This window comes from Acromyrmex echinatior, chromosome 6, assembly GCF_024713525.1.
Source record: "Acromyrmex echinatior isolate Ae372 chromosome 6, ASM2471352v2, whole genome shotgun sequence".
Taxonomy (NCBI): domain Eukaryota; kingdom Metazoa; phylum Arthropoda; class Insecta; order Hymenoptera; family Formicidae; genus Acromyrmex; species Acromyrmex echinatior.
In genome coordinates, this window is record NC_141857.1 from 5,076,839 (window position 1) to 5,096,487 (window position 19,649).

At 35.5% G+C, this 19,649-nt stretch overlaps 3 protein-coding genes across 5 annotated transcripts in view; 1 reads left to right on the forward strand and 2 right to left on the reverse strand.

The window, feature by feature from the left end:
* The window catches only part of Poxn (paired box pox-neuro), a 118,081-nt gene extending 98,464 nt beyond the window's left edge, over positions 1-19,617 (reverse strand). Inside the window, exon 1 of the mRNA XM_087406908.1 lies at positions 19,598-19,617. The gene's annotated coding sequence lies outside the window, so the exon portion shown is untranslated. The remainder of the gene's footprint in view (positions 1-19,597) is intronic.
* The window catches only part of LOC105153991 (Wnt oncogene analog 2), a 61,261-nt gene that overhangs the window by 14,806 nt on the left and 26,806 nt on the right, over positions 1-19,649 (forward strand). The window lies entirely within an intron of this gene.
* Positions 10,575-19,649, reverse strand: part of LOC105153990 (uncharacterized) — a 36,954-nt gene continuing 27,879 nt past the window's right edge. Inside the window, exon 3 of the mRNA XM_087406918.1 lies at positions 10,575-19,636. Within this exon, the coding sequence (XP_087263044.1) occupies positions 19,547-19,636 (90 nt within the window). The 3' untranslated portion in view covers positions 10,575-19,546. The remainder of the gene's footprint in view (positions 19,637-19,649) is intronic.

Sequence of the window (19,649 nt, forward strand, 5' to 3'; positions counted from 1 at the left end):
TGATTATTTTGATAATTCAATAAAATTATTTTTACGTATCTAGCTAAATTTTTAGATACTTAAATAAAATCTTCTTTCCATGTAAATATCGAATTAAAATCAATAATAAATACAATAATTACGTCAATAATAACCTTTGATTATAGCAAATTTTTTAATGATTGTACAATTTTTACATGCTTGATGAGATTCTAAATTATAGTAAAGAAAACCTTTAAAGCACTTATATGCCTATATTCATAGTCAGACCTTGTACTTAAGGCTTCCTTAAATTTATCTTTAAATACTCAGCAGCGAATGAAATAATTCGTAGAGCATCTGAAGATAAATTTAAGGAAGTCTTAAATGTAAAACCTGACTATGAACACGGGCATTAATTACGTAACGTTCAAGTTTACTTGCATTCTGTATTTCCAAATAAGACGATTTAGAATTTATATCAGGTGTAATTTTCATAACTATAATTCAAGGTTTTGTAACAATATATTTTCTTACGCATGAATAATAGGGCTCCTGATGCGTAAAAAAATATTGATTACTAAGATTTCTTAGGCAAGAAATTATTAATCAATATTTATAACTCGCGTTGACACTAATAGATTTATATACTTGCTCAGTTTTATCATTTCTCAGAGCCTTTATGTTAATCACTTAAAAAATTAGAATCGCAGGTTTGCGTTGAATCGATATAGAAGTCAGAAATCGCACGACGACGCGAAGAAAAATTTAACTTTAACAAATAATCGATTTACTAACGATGCATTTCCATTTTATCTACCGATAATCTCAAAGAGACAACTTGTAAGAAAGCTGTCAACATTCCTCGATTATACTGCGCGGCAAGTGAAAATGTTAATCGATAGTCGCTCGAGGCTACAGCGCATACGCAAATTGCAGCGTCGATTACGATCGCCTATTCGCCGAAGTAACGAGCAAAGGGATCGGAAGGGAGATTCTCGCGAGATCGCAATACGCGTGACTCGGACACGTGCTGGAAGCCCGTCATATCGCGTCAAAACCGAACGTTCGCGCCGACTTCGCGACTTCGCGATAAAGTCCGACGACCATAATCGTTCTATGCGATGACGTTGTATCTTTTGTGGAAGATAAGGACGAAAAAAAATTTAATTAATGTCTTAAAAAAAAAGAAAACCCCCCCCCAAAATTTAACTAAAATTTAATTAATGTCTTAAAAAAAACCCCTGCAAAAAAAAGAAACCTTATATATGTCAAATGTATAAAAAAAAAAGTATCGAATATTACTTCCTTCCTAAAATTCAAAAACATTAATTTTCTTAATAAATATAATTATTCAAAAATTACTTCTTCAAAAATGGATATGAAATATTAGTAATTAGCCAAGTATTTCAAAAAGACCTCGAAAATTGGATACACGTTGTAGATTCGAATAATAATCCCTATACGGTTCAATCGGTCAAGATTGATGGCGATTAACAGAGTCGATAGGAATTTCCTCAGCCACTTAATACCCGGTTACATAAACACACTAATGATTTAATATGCACAAGAACGGCCGTCATTCAGAGCTAATTACGGGCGTCGAACGAAATGAAACGTTTATGTAATGCGGCGCGTAACGCGTGATTGCGGACTGACCGAATTTAATGTTATATCCGTACGAAACGACCACGGAAAGTGCTTGTTGTGTTTTACGAGCCGCTTGGCTACCAGTCGCGCCACGTAATGAGCACGCTAAGTGGATGAATGAAGCGACGATGCGACAGAGATTAAGGCCGATTGGACTATCATCGTCGTACGACGGAAACGAGATCATTTCGTCGGTGCGACTGACTTAAAGCCCATCTCACACATTCGGTGGGAATAAAATCGTATCGATAAAGTGAAGAAGAACGACAGAATTAAGCTCAATATAATTACAACGGTGGACTATACAGCTGCATAATTTCCCGATAGCCTTTTAAACATTTTTTGACGAAATAATCGGTGATACTTACTGGAAAAGAAGAAATAAAAAAAGAATCGTTCGATTAAACTTTTAATAAATACTATGTTTTGACACGCTCTGTCTGAGACAGGATCTGTCGTCTTGTTAAACACGTTGCAGATTATCAGAAATTAATGATGCAAGACAGAATGGTGAACGATATACAGACATCGTTGCACATCGTGTCCTCGTACAGATATCGCGTTTATTTTCAGAAATCTAACATGACAGCTTTTTAGCTGATTAAAAAAGTAATCACCGTTTTCAAAGTTATTCGTGCTTAAACTGGGAACGACATGTTTACGAATAACGAGCTTGTTCTTTTATATTTGTTACAGAAATTATTGTACGACAAATTACTAAAATTTTAATTTTGTTGTCCTAAATATGTAATTGCCTTCACTGAGAAAAAAATGATTGTAATTATCATAATTTAACTACAATTTACAGTTATTATCTTTTTGGTAGAACTATAAATTAGTACTAACATTACATAGCAGTAATAACTATAAAAACGGAATTCCTAACCATAATTATTTTAGCATGCAATTATAGCCATAAATACCAAATACTTTTGTTTCTATGTCTGTAGTTATAATCTTTAAAAAAATAATTAAAAAACGTTCCGACTGGATTACAATACAGCATTCTTGAATTGATCGTAATGCTCTCTTCGTATATTAGATATGATATAAGATCGCTGCTATAAGGCGACTATAAAGACAGTAATCTCTCTCATCGCAACTGACGGCCATCCATTATCATCTATCGCGTCTCGAAATCCTATCGATAAAAGTGGATCCCGGCACTTAAACGCGCGATATACTTAACGAAACGTCAGGTATCAATCTAAATTACAATTTCCAAGTGATCGTACGCGAGAAGCATAATATGCAGGTGTAGAAGGGTCCTCATCGATCACAGAGAGATAGCCCTGAGCAGGATTCCCTCGATTAATCTGATGCGTTCACATGATATTATAGGAATGGAATCAAGTTTTTACGAACTTCCCAATACCGATGTAACAAATGTTTGAATCTCAACAATTCATATTTCGAATCGAAGCTAATAACAAGTTACATGGGATCGAAGATGATAAGTGATTTTCTCTCTAAAAGATCCATCCTCTAATTTTCATAAAACTTGAGATATTTTTCATAAAAATATATGCTATCTAATACGAAAACACAAAAAGATATATATAATAAAATAACATAATAATAATAATTCAGCATATACAAAAAGAGGACTAAATTTAGAAAACTATTCTTAACTGCCTCATCTATCCATATCTATTACGCGTGCATTATTTAAACTTACAATTTTTTTCATTTCTACCACCTATCTTTCTATCTACCTAATCGTTCTTTTTCTTTTCTTTGATTTTAGTTTTCTATTTTTCTTATTCTATATCATCTTCTTCACAGCCTGATATTAATAATTCTTGCATTTCTTTTTATATTATTTTATCATAGTTATGCACAATTTCTTGCAACGTTCAATCCGCATTTATATACAATATTATGCATTTATATACAATACATTTATATACAAAAAAATATATTATATGTGTATATATATATATATATATATATATATATATATATCTGTATGAAATATAGCTATGTTTTGAAAGGAGCGCCTCCACACGTCGCGACAGACCTGTTGACGTTTACAAATAGCTGTGAAAGGGCTCGTACATTTTAAGCACCAGTAGGCGTGCGTGTCACTTTCCGGGATCTCTCGCGACCGGGACACATGTCGGATTCTATCGGTGCAACAAGCGATCCACAGAACGCGTAACGAGAACCTCCGATCGTTTGTCTTCCAGCGCGATGGCGTGGAAATTGAACGATCACGTCGCGACTCAGGCCGAACCGAAAGAACGTACGTTAGATCGGATTTAATATATTTATGATAATGATTACACGTCGTTCGCGATCGCCATGCGTGACGTTCACGTGTATCTTTTCGTTCCAGTCCGCCGGATACTTTAACGCGGTGCGCCCGTTTTTTTTCTTCCCTTCCGCGGCTCTCCGTTACAGCTATTTGTTTAATATATCGGTCGATGTCGCGATTAATCGGCGCGCACGATTTAGCGATAATGAATCCATGGCGATATTGACGTGTGATTATGTGTGTGTGTGTGTGTGTGTGTGTGTGTGTGTGTGTGTGTGTGTGTGACGAGAGTTCTGTCCCGTCGGATTCATTCAATTATGAATATCCATCTCATGCAGCGCGCTCGATGGTCTTCAACGAAACCCTCGAGACAAAACAATTTAGTATCTGTTTAACACAATATATTTCGTGACGACTACACGCTTCTAGTGGCGCGTCGATGCACATCGAGCTGCAGCCGGTCCTTTGCATCGTTCTTCTCGCAGCAAGTGAAAGGGTGGTGAGGGGGGAGGGAGAGGGGAGAGACAGAGAGGGATTAAATTAAGATCCGACAGTGTTAAAGTAAGCCCGGGCTCCGGGCTGAGGCCCTCCCGTGGCGAGGATAGTGATAATACCATTCGGTGAGTTCGGTTCAGTAGTGGAATTCTGTCTTCATCCGGTGCCGATGGTAGATGCACTGGCGCTTATTATGGTTCGCGCATACAGATGTACCAATTCGCGCGTGAAAAAAAAGAAGAGAATTTAAGAAGAAATATCCCTCGTCCTGGAGCTATTCTGAGCTCGGACTCGGACTAAAGACCCGCGCAGCCGAGACCGGGGATAATGGTCACAAAAAAGCAGTATGCAACACATATTTGCGCTGACTCAGCAATGACCATCGACGGCGCTACAAAGAGCTCGCCAGCGGCTAAGGTTTGCTAAACAGTCCGCGTTAAATAATTGAAAAAAATTCACCTTTTACTTCAAAATGTTGAATTAAATTAACTTAAATTGAAATCAATTAAATCAAATTTGATATGATTAATTCGCTTGTGTATGCGCCCATACATATGAATGATTTAAGTTAAATCGTAATAATTTCAAATAATTACAACGATTCAAATAATTCGATATATGTATGTAATAAACTTCTATTATTAAATATTATTCAATATAAATATAAATTATTAAATATAAATTTTATCAATTTTTAATTTCTTGATTTTAGGATCGAGAAACAAATTTTTGAATTACTATGATTATATTAAAGCGCCATTGAGAATATAAATAACGACGTTGTGATTTTCGCATCTATTTGTATCTTATCTCGCCGTGACAGTGGAAACTTATCGCAGTCATTCCATGAGACGTAAAACTGCCCACAAACTCTCGCAGTAGTATCATTGTAGGACCTTTATCACGTACTTTCACAATGCTGATATGACAAATTTGTTGAGGAAGACGAGCGACATGGGTTTCTGTCTCTTCAGAAGATATTTCTGCTTTATATTTCATTCATTAATCAAATATACTCGTAAAATTTGCGAAAGAATATTTTCTTTTTATTATTTATTTATGATAAATAAGAGGCGTTGTTTCAAACTAAGCAAATAATCTCTCGAAATGTCAAATCTATGCCGAAAAGAGAAGTAAACAATATCTGTCTAAATATCTATCTAATCACAAGAACGCGAATAAGATTATTCTTTAAGATACATATTATTTCATGAAATGTATTAAATTATGAAACACACAAAGAAACACAAATAAAAATACGCACATTGTACTAGTCAATTCTTCTGTAGAATTCTTTAGGACGATACGCACAAAAATCAAGCGAAGCATGTTCGAGGAATCGTGAAAGAATAGGAGAAAAGAGCAGGAAAGGGTAGAGGCTGGTACCAGCGGGGGTGAAAAAGTTTCGACGAAGATCCAATTAAAATAACCAGTAGTCAGGAGATGTCGATCGAAAGAGGTATAACAAGAGGAGCGAAAAAAAGAAAGACAAAGGGTGAAACGAGGAGTTGCGGTTACATAAAGGGCTCGTTTTCTGGGAGGAGAAAGGTGGGCGAGGATATACAAAAGCGGCATTAAAATATTTCTAAATGCCTGTGACAGAAGGTCGAGGAGCCGATAGTCGACAAACTGCCGCGGTATTTGCCGCGCACGATCACGTACGCGACTCGACTGTAGAAAGGTTGAAGCCTTTTGTAATAAATTGTCGCCTTTAGTACGCGAGTAGTAGCTGCCTATATTAACTTCAATAAATAAAATCTGCTTGTCTGCTTGTCTTCGCGCAGTATAGAAGAAAATTCACGTGAGTGGCAGCGCGATCAAGAATCCACTATAAATTCTGTCTAAATAGAAAAGCATCGAAGGTATCAGACAAATATTTTTAACGATCACACGAGATAAAAATTATGTAATTTTATTTTTTATAATTATATAAGTTATCAATTAAATTTTATAATTAAATAATTAATTTAATTTTGTAATTAATTTGTGATGAAATTTTCAATTTTTAATTATAAAAATAAAATATAATTTTAAAATAAAATAAAATTTAATATATCGATTTATTTTTTAGAAATTAAATATTAATTTGGTCTTGATGACCATTAAATGAAGTATCAAGAGATTTATCCGCAGAAACTTGCGGTTTTTTACCTGGAAATTATCATTATGATAAACGTAACGGCATCACTGCTATAAGTGCGATCACGATCCTTATTAGCCCCATTTCTCTACATGAACATTAATAGATGACAACACGCATGCACGCCCGCGATAAATATATCTTCATTGCATAAAAGACCGCCGACTGATCGAAGCGAGATAAAAATGATTCGTCGACATGACGATTTGAAGGCAATTACATCGCCTAAGGAATCGAAAGTGATTATGAGCTACGCGATTGATCACGTATAATCATGCGATCATAATCAAGAAGCATACGCGATCTAAAGAAAATAACCTAAGAAATATTAATGCAATAGAAAACTGAATGCGATAGTTTTTTCCATAAAGTAGCGCCACATCCATGCAATTTATATAAAAAACTCACGCGGGCAGATATATATAAGTGAAATCGTTTCGGTGAAATATTTGAAAATTTAGCTAAATGCAGATCTGAATATTATTTTGTTGGATTGTCTAAATTATTATGTAGAAGCGTAATGGGCAATACTGCAAAAAATTTGGACATTCTATCAACTAGCTTGGCGTCCTATATAATTATTTTGATGGTAATAAAATTAATTAATCTAACAAAATTGTTTTCAGATTTGTATCTGGCTAAATTTTTAGATACTTTAACACAACTGTTGTTTCTGTCATGAATAATTTCGAAATACGATAATTTCATCATAGACTAAATCATCATAGACTAACAAAAACAATTCATGATAGAGGAATGAAAAGAAGAAAAAAAGAATCACGTTTCTTATTCGCGCTCACGATAGGGACGATCTTGACGAGAAGAGGAACATGCGCGGCGTGAAGGGAATGTTTCTTCATTCCGGATGGTATATGATCAACCACGAGCAATTTGCCAGAGTAGACGAGGCTATTTACATTTAAACTGGCGAACGTTTAAGTATCCTATACCTAGCGGACCATAGCGTGTAACAGTCGACCAAAAATAAGCGACTGGTAATCGGGAGGATGTTATAATTACATGCTCTACCTGTATCAGCGAGCCAATAAGCTGATAAAACGGCTTAAAGGTCATTATTTACGTGATATTTCGATTAGGGTCTATAGAGTGGTACACAGTGCGAAAATTATATGCGCGCGACAGAAAATTCTATCTATTTTCGCAACATGAAAAGTATCGACACTCAGCCCTCGATTACAAATTCATAGAAAATTATGCTAATGATGTGATCGAGCGAAATCACTTAGAGGACCGGCAATTTCGATCCTAGGATTTTCCTAACGGTTAGCCTCGGCAAAAGGATTATACCGACCAACTTTCTCACCGCGTATTCTATTAGGCGGAAACGCGGGCAAGAGTGTGTACGTTCATCAAGCCTGTGGATGGCACGCACAGGCTTTTCGAAGTGACAAAAGTTTAATGTATTCAAACTTAAAGCGCAACACGTTTCGGTCGATTACAACCGAGCGCGCCGGATAGAGAGAATGCGCCATCGGATAATCACTATAATCCACGCTTTCATTATAATTATCACCGTTTATTACGACAGATACTCTATCGAGCGAATGGACGATCGAGAGAAGCAAACTATCCCTAGCTCGGCACGTTAAGTGCACCAAATCTAATTAACTTTAATCCGTCGTAATTACATTGACAGCCGGTCATTACCGATTTGAAACGGCACGGCGCATTTTACGGCCATTTTCGTTTGTTTGCCCGATCGCTTACGGTAATAACACCTTCGACCGAACGTATTGCGTATGTTTTTATGAAATTAATGTAAACTTTTACAACAAGCTGAATGCGCCGGCGCCATTACGATCTAATTAATTTTGAAAGTCACAACAGGATAAACAAGAAATAGATTTTTTTTTTAATTTGATAAGCGAGAAATTGATTTTAAAAACTTGATTAGGGGGCGCTTAAAGAATATGTTTTTAATATACTGTTTAAAGGATTTTTTTGTTATTCTTTTTAACAACTAGTTCTATATCACTGACACTGTTGACAGTATCTCGTATAATCAACAATCTCGTTTATAAGGACAAAATGGGGAAGCCGACCGATAAATCTTTAGGCGCCAGGCTTGAGATTTTCGCCACTTCTCTGCGTGTCAAACCCTTCCTAATACAAAAACACTTTCGGCACTACCTGCCTAAGAGATCAGATTTCGAAGATACCTACGTTAATAGTCTGGATAATAAAATACCTGCTTTCGATCTTTTGGATCCCTAAAATAATACAATTAGTACTAATAATGCTTTATATTTTGATGTGCATTCTTATTTTTAGGTGATTATCAAACAAAAAAAAAATACAAAAAAAATTAATTTATTAATTCACTTACATAATAATAGTACCGAAAAAAAAGAACAAAAATTATCCAATTAATATATCGCTTCTGTCAGTTACATTATAACGCTAATGATTTTTCTTAATAATATTCCATCACGAAGTAATATTCTTCCAATGATGGAAAAAATTTTATCGGCAGGATGAGATCATGTTTTTTTTTTGGTATTGATTGGGTCGGTCTTAGTATTGCGAGGAAAAGAACCAGGGAAAAACCAGGGAAAAACCCCGAAAAAGAACAGGAACGAAAAACATTTCTTCTCATGCTTTGAGGGAAAGAACTCGTGGCCACCGTATTTTCTTTATATATAGTGACATTGGTGACAATGGCGATACTATCAGTTAATACGGATCAACGCATATCAGTTATCTTAATTATCTATAGTATCTATTAATAATACTTATATCTATGACCTATGATTGTAATATATCTTTAATGTGTCAACTACTAAAATTTTATTTTTAATTTCTCATTTATTTTATGTTTGTATTTATTGCTTTTTGTTCCACACAAACTTGATGTATGTACATATTATATTAAGAGGAAGTTTTTTATAATTTTATTTAATATAGAAACTTGTTTTTTTAATTTAATTTAATTAACTTATACTGTAAAAGCATATGGGTGTTTTCCAACAACGTATACAGGTGACACAGTGTAACACTGTGTCTTACACAAAATATTCCAACAACATTATACTGCTTGACAAGTAAAAAGCTAAGTAAAAAGCTAAGTAACAAGCGTGTAAAGTATGTCCATGTTACCAACTTTTCAAAAAGTTATTTGGTACTTATTTTGCAATAAAACTTCTAAAAATTGCCAATTCTGAAAAAATTATAATTTAAGTCTAAATAAAAATCATAAATTTATTATTGATACGCTAAATATAATTATAAGAATAAGAATGGAAGACTACAATGCATTCTAGTTTTACACTATGAAACTAAACTGCGTTTCAACAAGTATCTTATACACAGTGGAACATAATGTTCTGTGTCCTAGCTAGAAAATAGTCACTATTACTATTATTATTTATGCCTCCTTTTTATTGTAAGCTGTTATATTTTATATTTTTTACATTCCATTCAAGAGATTAATATCAGATGAGATTAAGATCAAAGTTAAGGTGCAGATTTATTTTATGTGTGCTAAGGATTTGATATTCCTATAATTACTTACATTTAAAAAATGTTTCCCAGTTCCAGGTTCTTTCCTCGGAAAAGTTCTGGGAAAGATAGGTTCTTCCTCGACGATTTAAATTTCCCGGGAAATTAACAACACTACTCGGTCTTTTAAACCACGATGGCACTTGAAGATCTGACGATGATGCTTTTAAAATCGCATCTTTAACTGTGCCGTTTAGCCGCAAATTCCTCGCGTCTATCCCGCGTCGGAATTCGCGGCTATATGCGCGTGAATATCGCTCTTAACTTTTTCCTATAAAATCGAAACAGAAAAGCTGTAAAGACATTCTCGTTGACGTTGCTCACTACTGCGCGTTCTATCGAGCGCGATAGAAGTTGATTAAATCTCCTGCATCATCGTAAATCAAGTTTCAACACCATCTAACGTCGATATTCCATCTCCTTCTACCATGCAAATACTTGTAGGATTTTTAATACTTGTAGGTTATCTTACCAGTAGCAAACCACGTTCGCAATAGTCATGAGACATATTTATAATATAATATATAAAAGCGTTCTTTCCTTTCCCTCCCTATCTTCCCTCAAATCTTCAAGTACTTTTCCTCATCACTCCGTTACGACGCTAATGATATTCTGGGAATATCGTGTCATTTAGAAATTAAATAAATCGTATTTTATTTAATTAATAAGGGAGAGATTTCTTTGGTGCATTGCGTAATGTTTATATAGAATTTCAATGTACGATGTATACACAAATTTTTTATAATATGTGTTAATTTTTATAAGATATTAACGTAATTTAAAAAATAATGATTTTTTTCATATGATTAGATTTCTCCATTTTTATATATTATATTATATAGTAGAATATTGTAAGAGTCTCTCAAGATAAACAAATTAATAATTTAAACGAAAGATATATAAAGTAATCCTGTAAGCAAGAAACATATTGAAACATTCCAATAACATTGCAGCAACATTATGAGTTGCTGTAATGTTGCTAGAATGATCTAACATAGTTCTTGCTTATTGAATTAAATTATTGTTAGTGATCAGTATTGAGTCTAAAACACAATTAAAAAGTACAAAGAGACAGGAAATAACAGATTTCTTCAGACTTATCAGACATCGTATAATATGGTCGAAATATGTTATTACCTGTTCCTCTTGCCTGTGCTTTTCAATTATATCTCAAAGTCTCTCAAAGTAGTAACATTAATAGAAGAGAGGAGAATTGTGAAAGACATGGCAAGATTGTGGTTTGACAACGAGTTCCTTGCTGCTATCTAAATCTACCGCGCGTCCAGAGCCCACGTCGCTTTCAAGTGTATCTCTTCCGATCACACGTACCGAAATGCCAGACCCGTGACCTCCGTTATTCCTCTACGCTATCTATTTATCTCCTGCCATCGTGTACTCTATTGCACGTGAGCCGCTCGCCCGAGTCAGTGAAGTCAGTCCTACTGTTCCTCGGAGCTGTGATTCGCGAGCTTGTCTCTCATCCACGTTTCGTGCGTATCCTCGTGCGTGTCTCTCTCTCTCGGTCATGTCCCGATAAGCCGTATTTCGGTCTGCGGCGGTACTTTAATGAGCTGATCGTTATCGAGACATTGAGTCGTTCACATAAGTCATTTCTGTGGTATACGCATCCCGCTACGCATCGCGGTCTTCCACAAAAAGACACGCCGGTTAACGTGATCCGCTTCCGAATCAACCTTACGTCGGATTTTGCCGTTTACAATGGCCGGGAGACAACTTCAATCAAAACTACACTACCTTGAAATATTAAGCTCATGTTCAAGCTGATTTGATACGCATGTTTTCTTGGATGAATCACGATTGCCACTTTTAAACCAGAAATATATAGAAAAATGTAAGGCAGTAAAACGTAAGCAGTAAGCAAATCAGCCAGTCACAATAGAGAACGTAAGATAATAACAATACTTATATGTTATTATTTTACGTTTTGCTAGGTATTTCTGGCTTTAGACTAGTGTTTTGTTGGAGATCGATAAATATTGTTGTAATTGCTGAAATTGAAATCTTGTAGTGCTCTCTTATCTAAAAAAAAAAAAAGTCATAAGATTTGACCTACCGAAGATACTTTTCAAAAACGCACTTAAAAACAGATCATTAAAATTTTGAATGGTTAGTCGGAGATATTTTTTTCGCATCCCGGAGAACCGAAGCTTCAAAAAGCTAAAGTTTCTAAATCGAAGAGAAGTGACAAGAAAGTGAAATCAATCATGTCTCTATGAGAGATTATCATAGAAATTTAGCGTTATTAGTAATAAATATGTATACGATATTAATTCCCCATGCAAATACATTTTATCAAAGTTTATTTTCTACGCTACAAACGTCGCTTTCACTTTCTCTGCCGCTCACCTACTTGTCTATTGCGCTGTTTTATTTCCGCGGATAATAAAGGATATACTCGATCTGCCGTGGACTTTCTTCGTTGTCGATCGCGACTTGGTGAATAGGTATAACGTCCTCCGATCGGTAATAAAGGTTATGCCTTGAATTAAGCGCTTCGTTAAACTCGAGCCTTCGGCTTTATCACGCTTGCTCGGGCACGTCGACGTGCTGCAAGCTGTAAAGCCCATTGGCATAAAGCACATAAGTATGTACACGTATATACCACGTAAGTACACTCGTGCGCATATAACTGAAGACTACTCGCCACTCGTGGTTTATTCGCTGTCCCACATATTATGCGACACGACGCATTCATCGTCGAGCCAATCTTAATAAACAATCGGCACTACCTACATTCACGCGCATTGATTACGATTTCGCGGAACTTGCCGAAATAAATCTAATGTCAAACGAGATTTCAAGCGGCTTATTCTAAAATACCGTACATATGTGTGAGCTAAACTTCTTCTTAACGTTTCCGAAGTTTTTGTTCTTATTCCAATGGCACGCGCGCGTGAAATGAAAATATTATCTTGATTATACGATATTATTGTCTACTAATAAGCATATTCTCATGCGTAAAATTATTGCCAAATAAAATCCCAAACAAAACACAAGTCATGATACTCGAAGGTCACTTTTTAATCAGCTACACTGAAAGAAAAGATTGGTTGCTGCAACAATTTAGATAGTAAAATATGACATAGTATTTTTATGTGGTTGCAGCAATCAGTTTTTGGTTATATTGTGACTTGTTGCGCTACTTAAAACAGACACGTGTAAAATAGTAAAAAAATAGAAGTAGACGTTAAGAATGATGGAGGTTAAAACAACAAACAACAAACGTTAAAAATAAAAGCGCTCAGAATATATAATACTTATCTACGTGGCTACAGAATTATACAGTGTGTTCAAAAATACCATTCAGCATTTATATGGTAGATAGTATACATCATACTGAAAGTATAGAAAAGTCATAGTGAACATAAGTCGAGAGCTCAATCATTTCATATAAACAATTTTATTTAGTAGTATCATACTGACTTATCTCTTCTATGTATTGTATGTAAAAAGAGAGAAATTGAGATAAGTAACACCTATTTGGAAGAATTACAGATTCAATAAGGTGATTTCCCATAATGCCCATCCAATCTGATTCAACTTATTGATACCCGGCGAATTTTTATTATGAAGTGTATAATTGAATCAAAACATTCAGAATACGATTTGTAACAGTACAATACAAAATTGTTTATATCTTAGAAACAGTTGAGTCTTCCATCTATATTCACTAAGGCTTTTTTTACTTAATATACCTTCTATAAAACTATATACTTATACTACCATATAAATGCTAAATGATTTTTTAACGCCTTGTATAAAAAATACTGCAGGATATATTTCCTTGGAGATTATTAGTAATAGGAACAAAAAATTTCTTACTAGCTCTTACTCGCAAAAAGGCAAATTAATTCATGCCAGATTTCTCCCGGCACGCATATAATATATAATCTCTATTATGCAAATGGAAATATTTGTGGCCGATTTGAGTGGAGGTTAAACCGATCATCGTCGACGACGATCATCGTCGTGGGTGGCCGGAGGCGGATCCAGCGGTAGCACAAGAGCCGAATGCTACCAAGCGTTCTCTTCATCTTCCTTTATCTCTCTCTTCCCTTGCTTTTTCTGCCCTCTCTTCCTCTTTCTCCCTCTCTCTCACTTTCCATGTCTGTCTTTCTCTCTCTTTTTTAGCTCTTTTTCTTGCAGGACTGACAGACGAACATATTACACGGTCTACGTGCATGTAATTATCACGTCAATGCCTCGGATTTTCAAGTCTCTCAAGAGCCTCGCGCGAGATACGCTCTGGATTGATTGAGAAATCTTCCCTGTCATTGAGGTGCTTGCCCCCTCCCCTCCCCTCCCCTCCCCCGCTCAGGTGTTGTTCCCCAGGCTTCTCCTACTCCTCTAATTTTGCGTCGTTTCGTCGACGATTCTTGCTTCAAGCCGCGCAGTGACTTGCAGAATTCATTTGGCTCACTACGCGTGTCACATATATGACTTTAATATTCTCCTCGCTTACAATAGAACAATAGATTTTGTACAATACAAACCAGGTGACACAAGAAAATAAATATAAAAAGAATATAGTATTGTATTATATTTACACCGATATATTATATTCAAAGAGAGAGAGAGAGAGAGAGAGAGAGAGAGAGAGAGAGAGAAAAGGAGACAGAAATACCACGATATAATTTTTCATAATTTTTAAAAAAATTTTACATTTATTATCAATACGTCTTTTATGAAAAAATAGTGTTCCAATTTTTTTTAAATGTAACACTCGGAACTTTGCATATCTTCGTACTTGGGCGTACCGGAAGTGTTGGCGCGCGTCACACATTAAAGGTAACTTTGCAAAACCCTCGCATCTCGTGCCGGGGCGTTCGATCGATGAGGCGACCCGCAATTTCTTTTGTCGATCGCATAAACATAGGCGCCTCTCTTGATACAACGAGAGAAGAGGCGGGTGGGAAGGAGAGGCAGAGAGGAACTGGTACTTTAATGCGTGGCTATGATATGATAATGCGCCGGTACATGGGATTATGTATATAGGTTCATGTATGATAATTTGGCGAGACAAAGCCGCATTGTCGAGACATAAATTGAATCGCTTCTCTCCTCTCTCCGTCTTTCTCCCCCGTCCCTCTCTTCCTATATTCTTCTCCACCCACCCTCTCCCACTCTGATCATCGGAAGAAACGCCCACCGCGGAGAGGGACACACTTGCTGCACACCTCGATACCACACGAGCAAAGAGACTTTCTTCTCCTCTCTTTTCACACAAAAGCACGTGAATGTCTTTTAAATAGTATTTACTGCAACATACAAATTCTCGCTGAGGTTGACCATAAATATTCTAAATATTCTAAATCAGGAATGCTACTAGTTGACCTAATTTTAATCTTAAATCCGATTTAGGGATGATAGACTATAGTTTTTTTTTTTTTTTTAATGGAGAAGCAAGATAATCGGTCATCAATCTCTGTAAGTGGATAGAATCTTAGTTTTGATAAATTAGCTCAAATTTAATAGTTATCAAATATCTTGCTAAGACTTGATACCCCGTTATAATAGTCCACCAATTTATCGCACAGCTTTGCGAGGCTGACCTCATCGCGAAATAAGCAAGCAGAATTCGCAGAAGTGGTACATACATCACTCGCAAACATATGAATTACAAAGTTCCAAACTGGTTTCCGCGGTGACAAAGGCAGCAGAGTCCATCTAGACCATCGACAAAAATACGAATTTCATTCACATCTCGGACACGCGTATATTTTTGTTTGAAAAAAAGAAGAGAAAGAAAAAAATTAACAAAATTATTACGCGCGAGATTACGCGTCGGAGGGGAAGATCGCCTTTCCTGGTTTTTGCCTTGCCGAGGTCAAATGTCAGATTCATCGGTTTTAGAGGGCGTGGTACCCACATATTATTATGGTCCACACAATCGTCGGTGACCAGATTGCGTCTCGCGCACGATTCCCAAGCGCGAATTTACAATCCCACGCTAATCCACATAAAATTATATTTCAGCTAACGCTCATTCCCGAGTGCCTCTGCTGCGACAAAACGCGTCTCGTATTTTTGCTGATTAACCCTCTTTCGTCGGTCTGATGCTAAGTTATGAATTTCCGGTGATCGCTCGAGTAGACTCCGCCCGATCGTAGTACCGTCCGCTGTATGGTGTCGTACGTGGGAGTAAATTTTTCTCGCATCGTTTCTCCGCACATAGATTTCCCAATGGAAATAAGTATCTAAAGATATTAATTTGCATGTATTCATATTTACGCGTGCTATCTTAAAAGGTATAGATACTAATCTCACTTAATTAAAATCTACATATACACAGTTTGGCAACATTATAAAAAAGCAAAGATAATTACACAATTGCGAATACAATTCTACATAAATCGTTCTCGACTTTAAACGATGAATCATGCAATGGTTCAAGTTATAAAAAATTATTTCCATTACATGCGGAATAACGAAGCGGAGAGAAAGAATTCGGCATGCGTGCAGCAACTGGGAGCAAAAACAAAGGCCGAGCGGAACGGACGGAATAGTTTTACCGGAGGAAGACTCCGATCTTTCTTGGGCATGAAAATCGTAAAAAAAATTAGACTTTCAAATACGTCTCGTCTTTCTGGACCACCTCCGTACGCGCAGCCAACGGTCGGTATAAGTCGTACGTACGACCGCAAAAAGCGGCCAGAAAACTGCGGTGGATGACGAATGTCCCAATGGCGAGGGTACCACGGCGATTAGCATAATTCCCATGTTAACATTTAACCCGGCCGGCCCCGAAATCTCGAAATTGGACGAGCTCTCCGCTACACGCGTGGGAATCCGCGCAGATCGCTCCACCGCACCGGAGAAACCAACAGATATGTTCGCGCCCAGATAATATCGCGAAATTATGTAAACCATTCTCCTTTTTCTGACCCCTATATCTTCTTCTCTCCGTTCTTGTTTACCATTTCATCTACTACTTATTTCCTAATCCAGATATCCGAATATAGACATCACAAAGTTCAGGAGAAAAAAATGAAGAATTTTTATTTAACCGCAAGCTGAGATATGTGATCAAATCTAAAACTAAAAAAATCTGTACGAAAAAAATGTTTTAACTATTTTACTACATATATGATCTGAAGATAGCTCAATGCAAGAGCCGAAGCATGTAAGAACTTGTAGAATTATGTATTCATTCGAAATTTAGTAATGTAATATATTGTATTTCTAATATGACGTCTTAATAATTTTTACACTCATTTTTGTTAAATCGATTCTTATATGTCCTATAAATATAATTAAATATTTTAGAATATATTATATTTAGATACTTTCAGTAAAACAATTTTTAAATCAATATAGGAAATTTTTAAATCAATATAAAACAATATAGGATTCGTACAATTAGTATTAAAAGCAATAAAATGATTGTATAGGGCCTATACAATCATTTTAATGCTTTTAATACTTAGAGTTCTATATTGTTTTATATGATTTAAAAATTATTTTACTGAAAGTATTTATATTCTAAATATTTAATTAGATATAGAGATCCGAAAATAATTCTTGGGATTGAACCCGGATCTACAAATCGCGAGTCAATCGCACTGAACAAACCACTCGACGCTATAAAATTATTTTTAGCTCTATATCTAGATAAACTTATACTTCAGCAATACTAATCTTTTCGTAGAATTGATTAAATCCTGTTAGGAACTATCGTCATAGACAACGAAACCTGTAATGTACACGTCATCCTATCGATATCTCATACTGATCCGCGAGATGAACGAGACGGGACAGAATTTATGTGAAACGCCACAAAATTTCTCACCCCTATTTCGAGAAAAGTCGCCCGACAGCGACGTTTCTCACCATGGCGTCAACGCCGATCTTATCTCGCACCCTTCGTGGTCTGCCGATGGATCCTTTTAATTAGCTTCGACTAAGTATAGGACTCTCTCCTCTCAGTTAAACCTTTACGAATCGTATCCGGTAATATCTTCCAGGTCAATAACATGAGCGCTTTGAGTGCGCGAACACAAGACCAGATTTCTCGCGTAACACAATGGGACACTTTCTGGCGACGGACATTATTTAAAAGTGAGAAAGGAAAAACGAAACCATTAGGACGAAAGGCTCTCCTATAATTTAGATAAACATGTCACGTGCTTCACGTATTTCTCTTACGGTTTCTCCGGAATGCTTTATATTAAATTAAGATACACATAATATAAAAGTTTAACGTAGAACAGGTGTAAAAAATAATAAGTGCATTAAAAATTACATAAGTTATTTTTATATAAATAATTATATAATTTTAGAAATATAATTATGTAATTTTTCACAATAGCTTTTAATAATATAGCGGTAACTTGCTATTCGTTGTAACGTAAAAATATTTAAATAAGAGTAGCTAATTTAACGAATTATCGATTAACAAGGTCATACAGAGCGCACAATTAGCGGAGTATCGTAATATCGGGACCAGCACTCTGATATAATTAGCGTGTTAGGTATCGTATTACACACAGGATTCAATGAGAAGATGGAGGTATAATAAAGTTGTGCGTGTGAGAAAAATAAAACTTATTAGTGAAAGAAAAAAAAATTATAATTGAAGGAACAAGGACGGAATATACATATACGATTCTATTTACGCAAAAATTATCAGATGACAAAGAAAAATTGAGAAAAGACAATCGATCATAAGAAAACTTCACCAGTTTTATTTTCTGCAATTTATCAAACCTATGATGATGCCATTTTACTGCGTGAATATTAAAAAATCTGCATTTTATCGTTATTCGATCGTTGTTCCCTTTCGCCCTTTTATATCCAAAAGAATTTGCTATCGTAGGGTTAATTTAAATCGTATTCAATGCTAATGGAAGGTGAAGTGTCTGTGATTCTTCATGTGCATCGGGACAACCTACGCGACGCACCGTACACGAGTTTCAGAGCGTTGTGCGGAATGGAACGACATTGGAACGCCGGAATTCAAGACAGTGCCGAGACACACGTCAAAAGTATTACGTGTAATATTTACTGTAACGACAGATGTGATGCGCGTACAGGACAATCATCACGAGAATCATAAAAGTCATTCGTAAAACAACGAACTGTTTGAGATGTTTCATTTTGATAGAATAAAATTATGCTATTAAAAAATATAATAATATTTTTCGCATTATATATTATAGATACATAAATATTAAAAATTTGTTAAAATAGTCATTTTACAACTTTATCTTATAATTTCGCAAAATCACAGCGCGCATGTAAGTAAAGTATTTCTAAAATCAAAATCGAATTCGTATTATTTATGCCATTTATGTATACTTATGAATGATGCGTTGATATAAAATTTTATAAACTCTCAATATCTTTGCAAATACACAGATGAATAATGATGCTCCAGGATTAAATAATTAAACTTTATCTAGTTTATTAAGGCAACGGATCTATGAAGTGTAATATTGATTTAATTTTATCGATTTGATTGTAATTAAATGCATATATATGTAGAGAAAACATCAGTTGATACATATTTAATGAACTGTCATAGACATCGTTACGATAAAAAAATACTTATCACTCACCGACCGATGCGCAACAGTGGAGTTATTTACTACGTTGATCTGTAACATATCA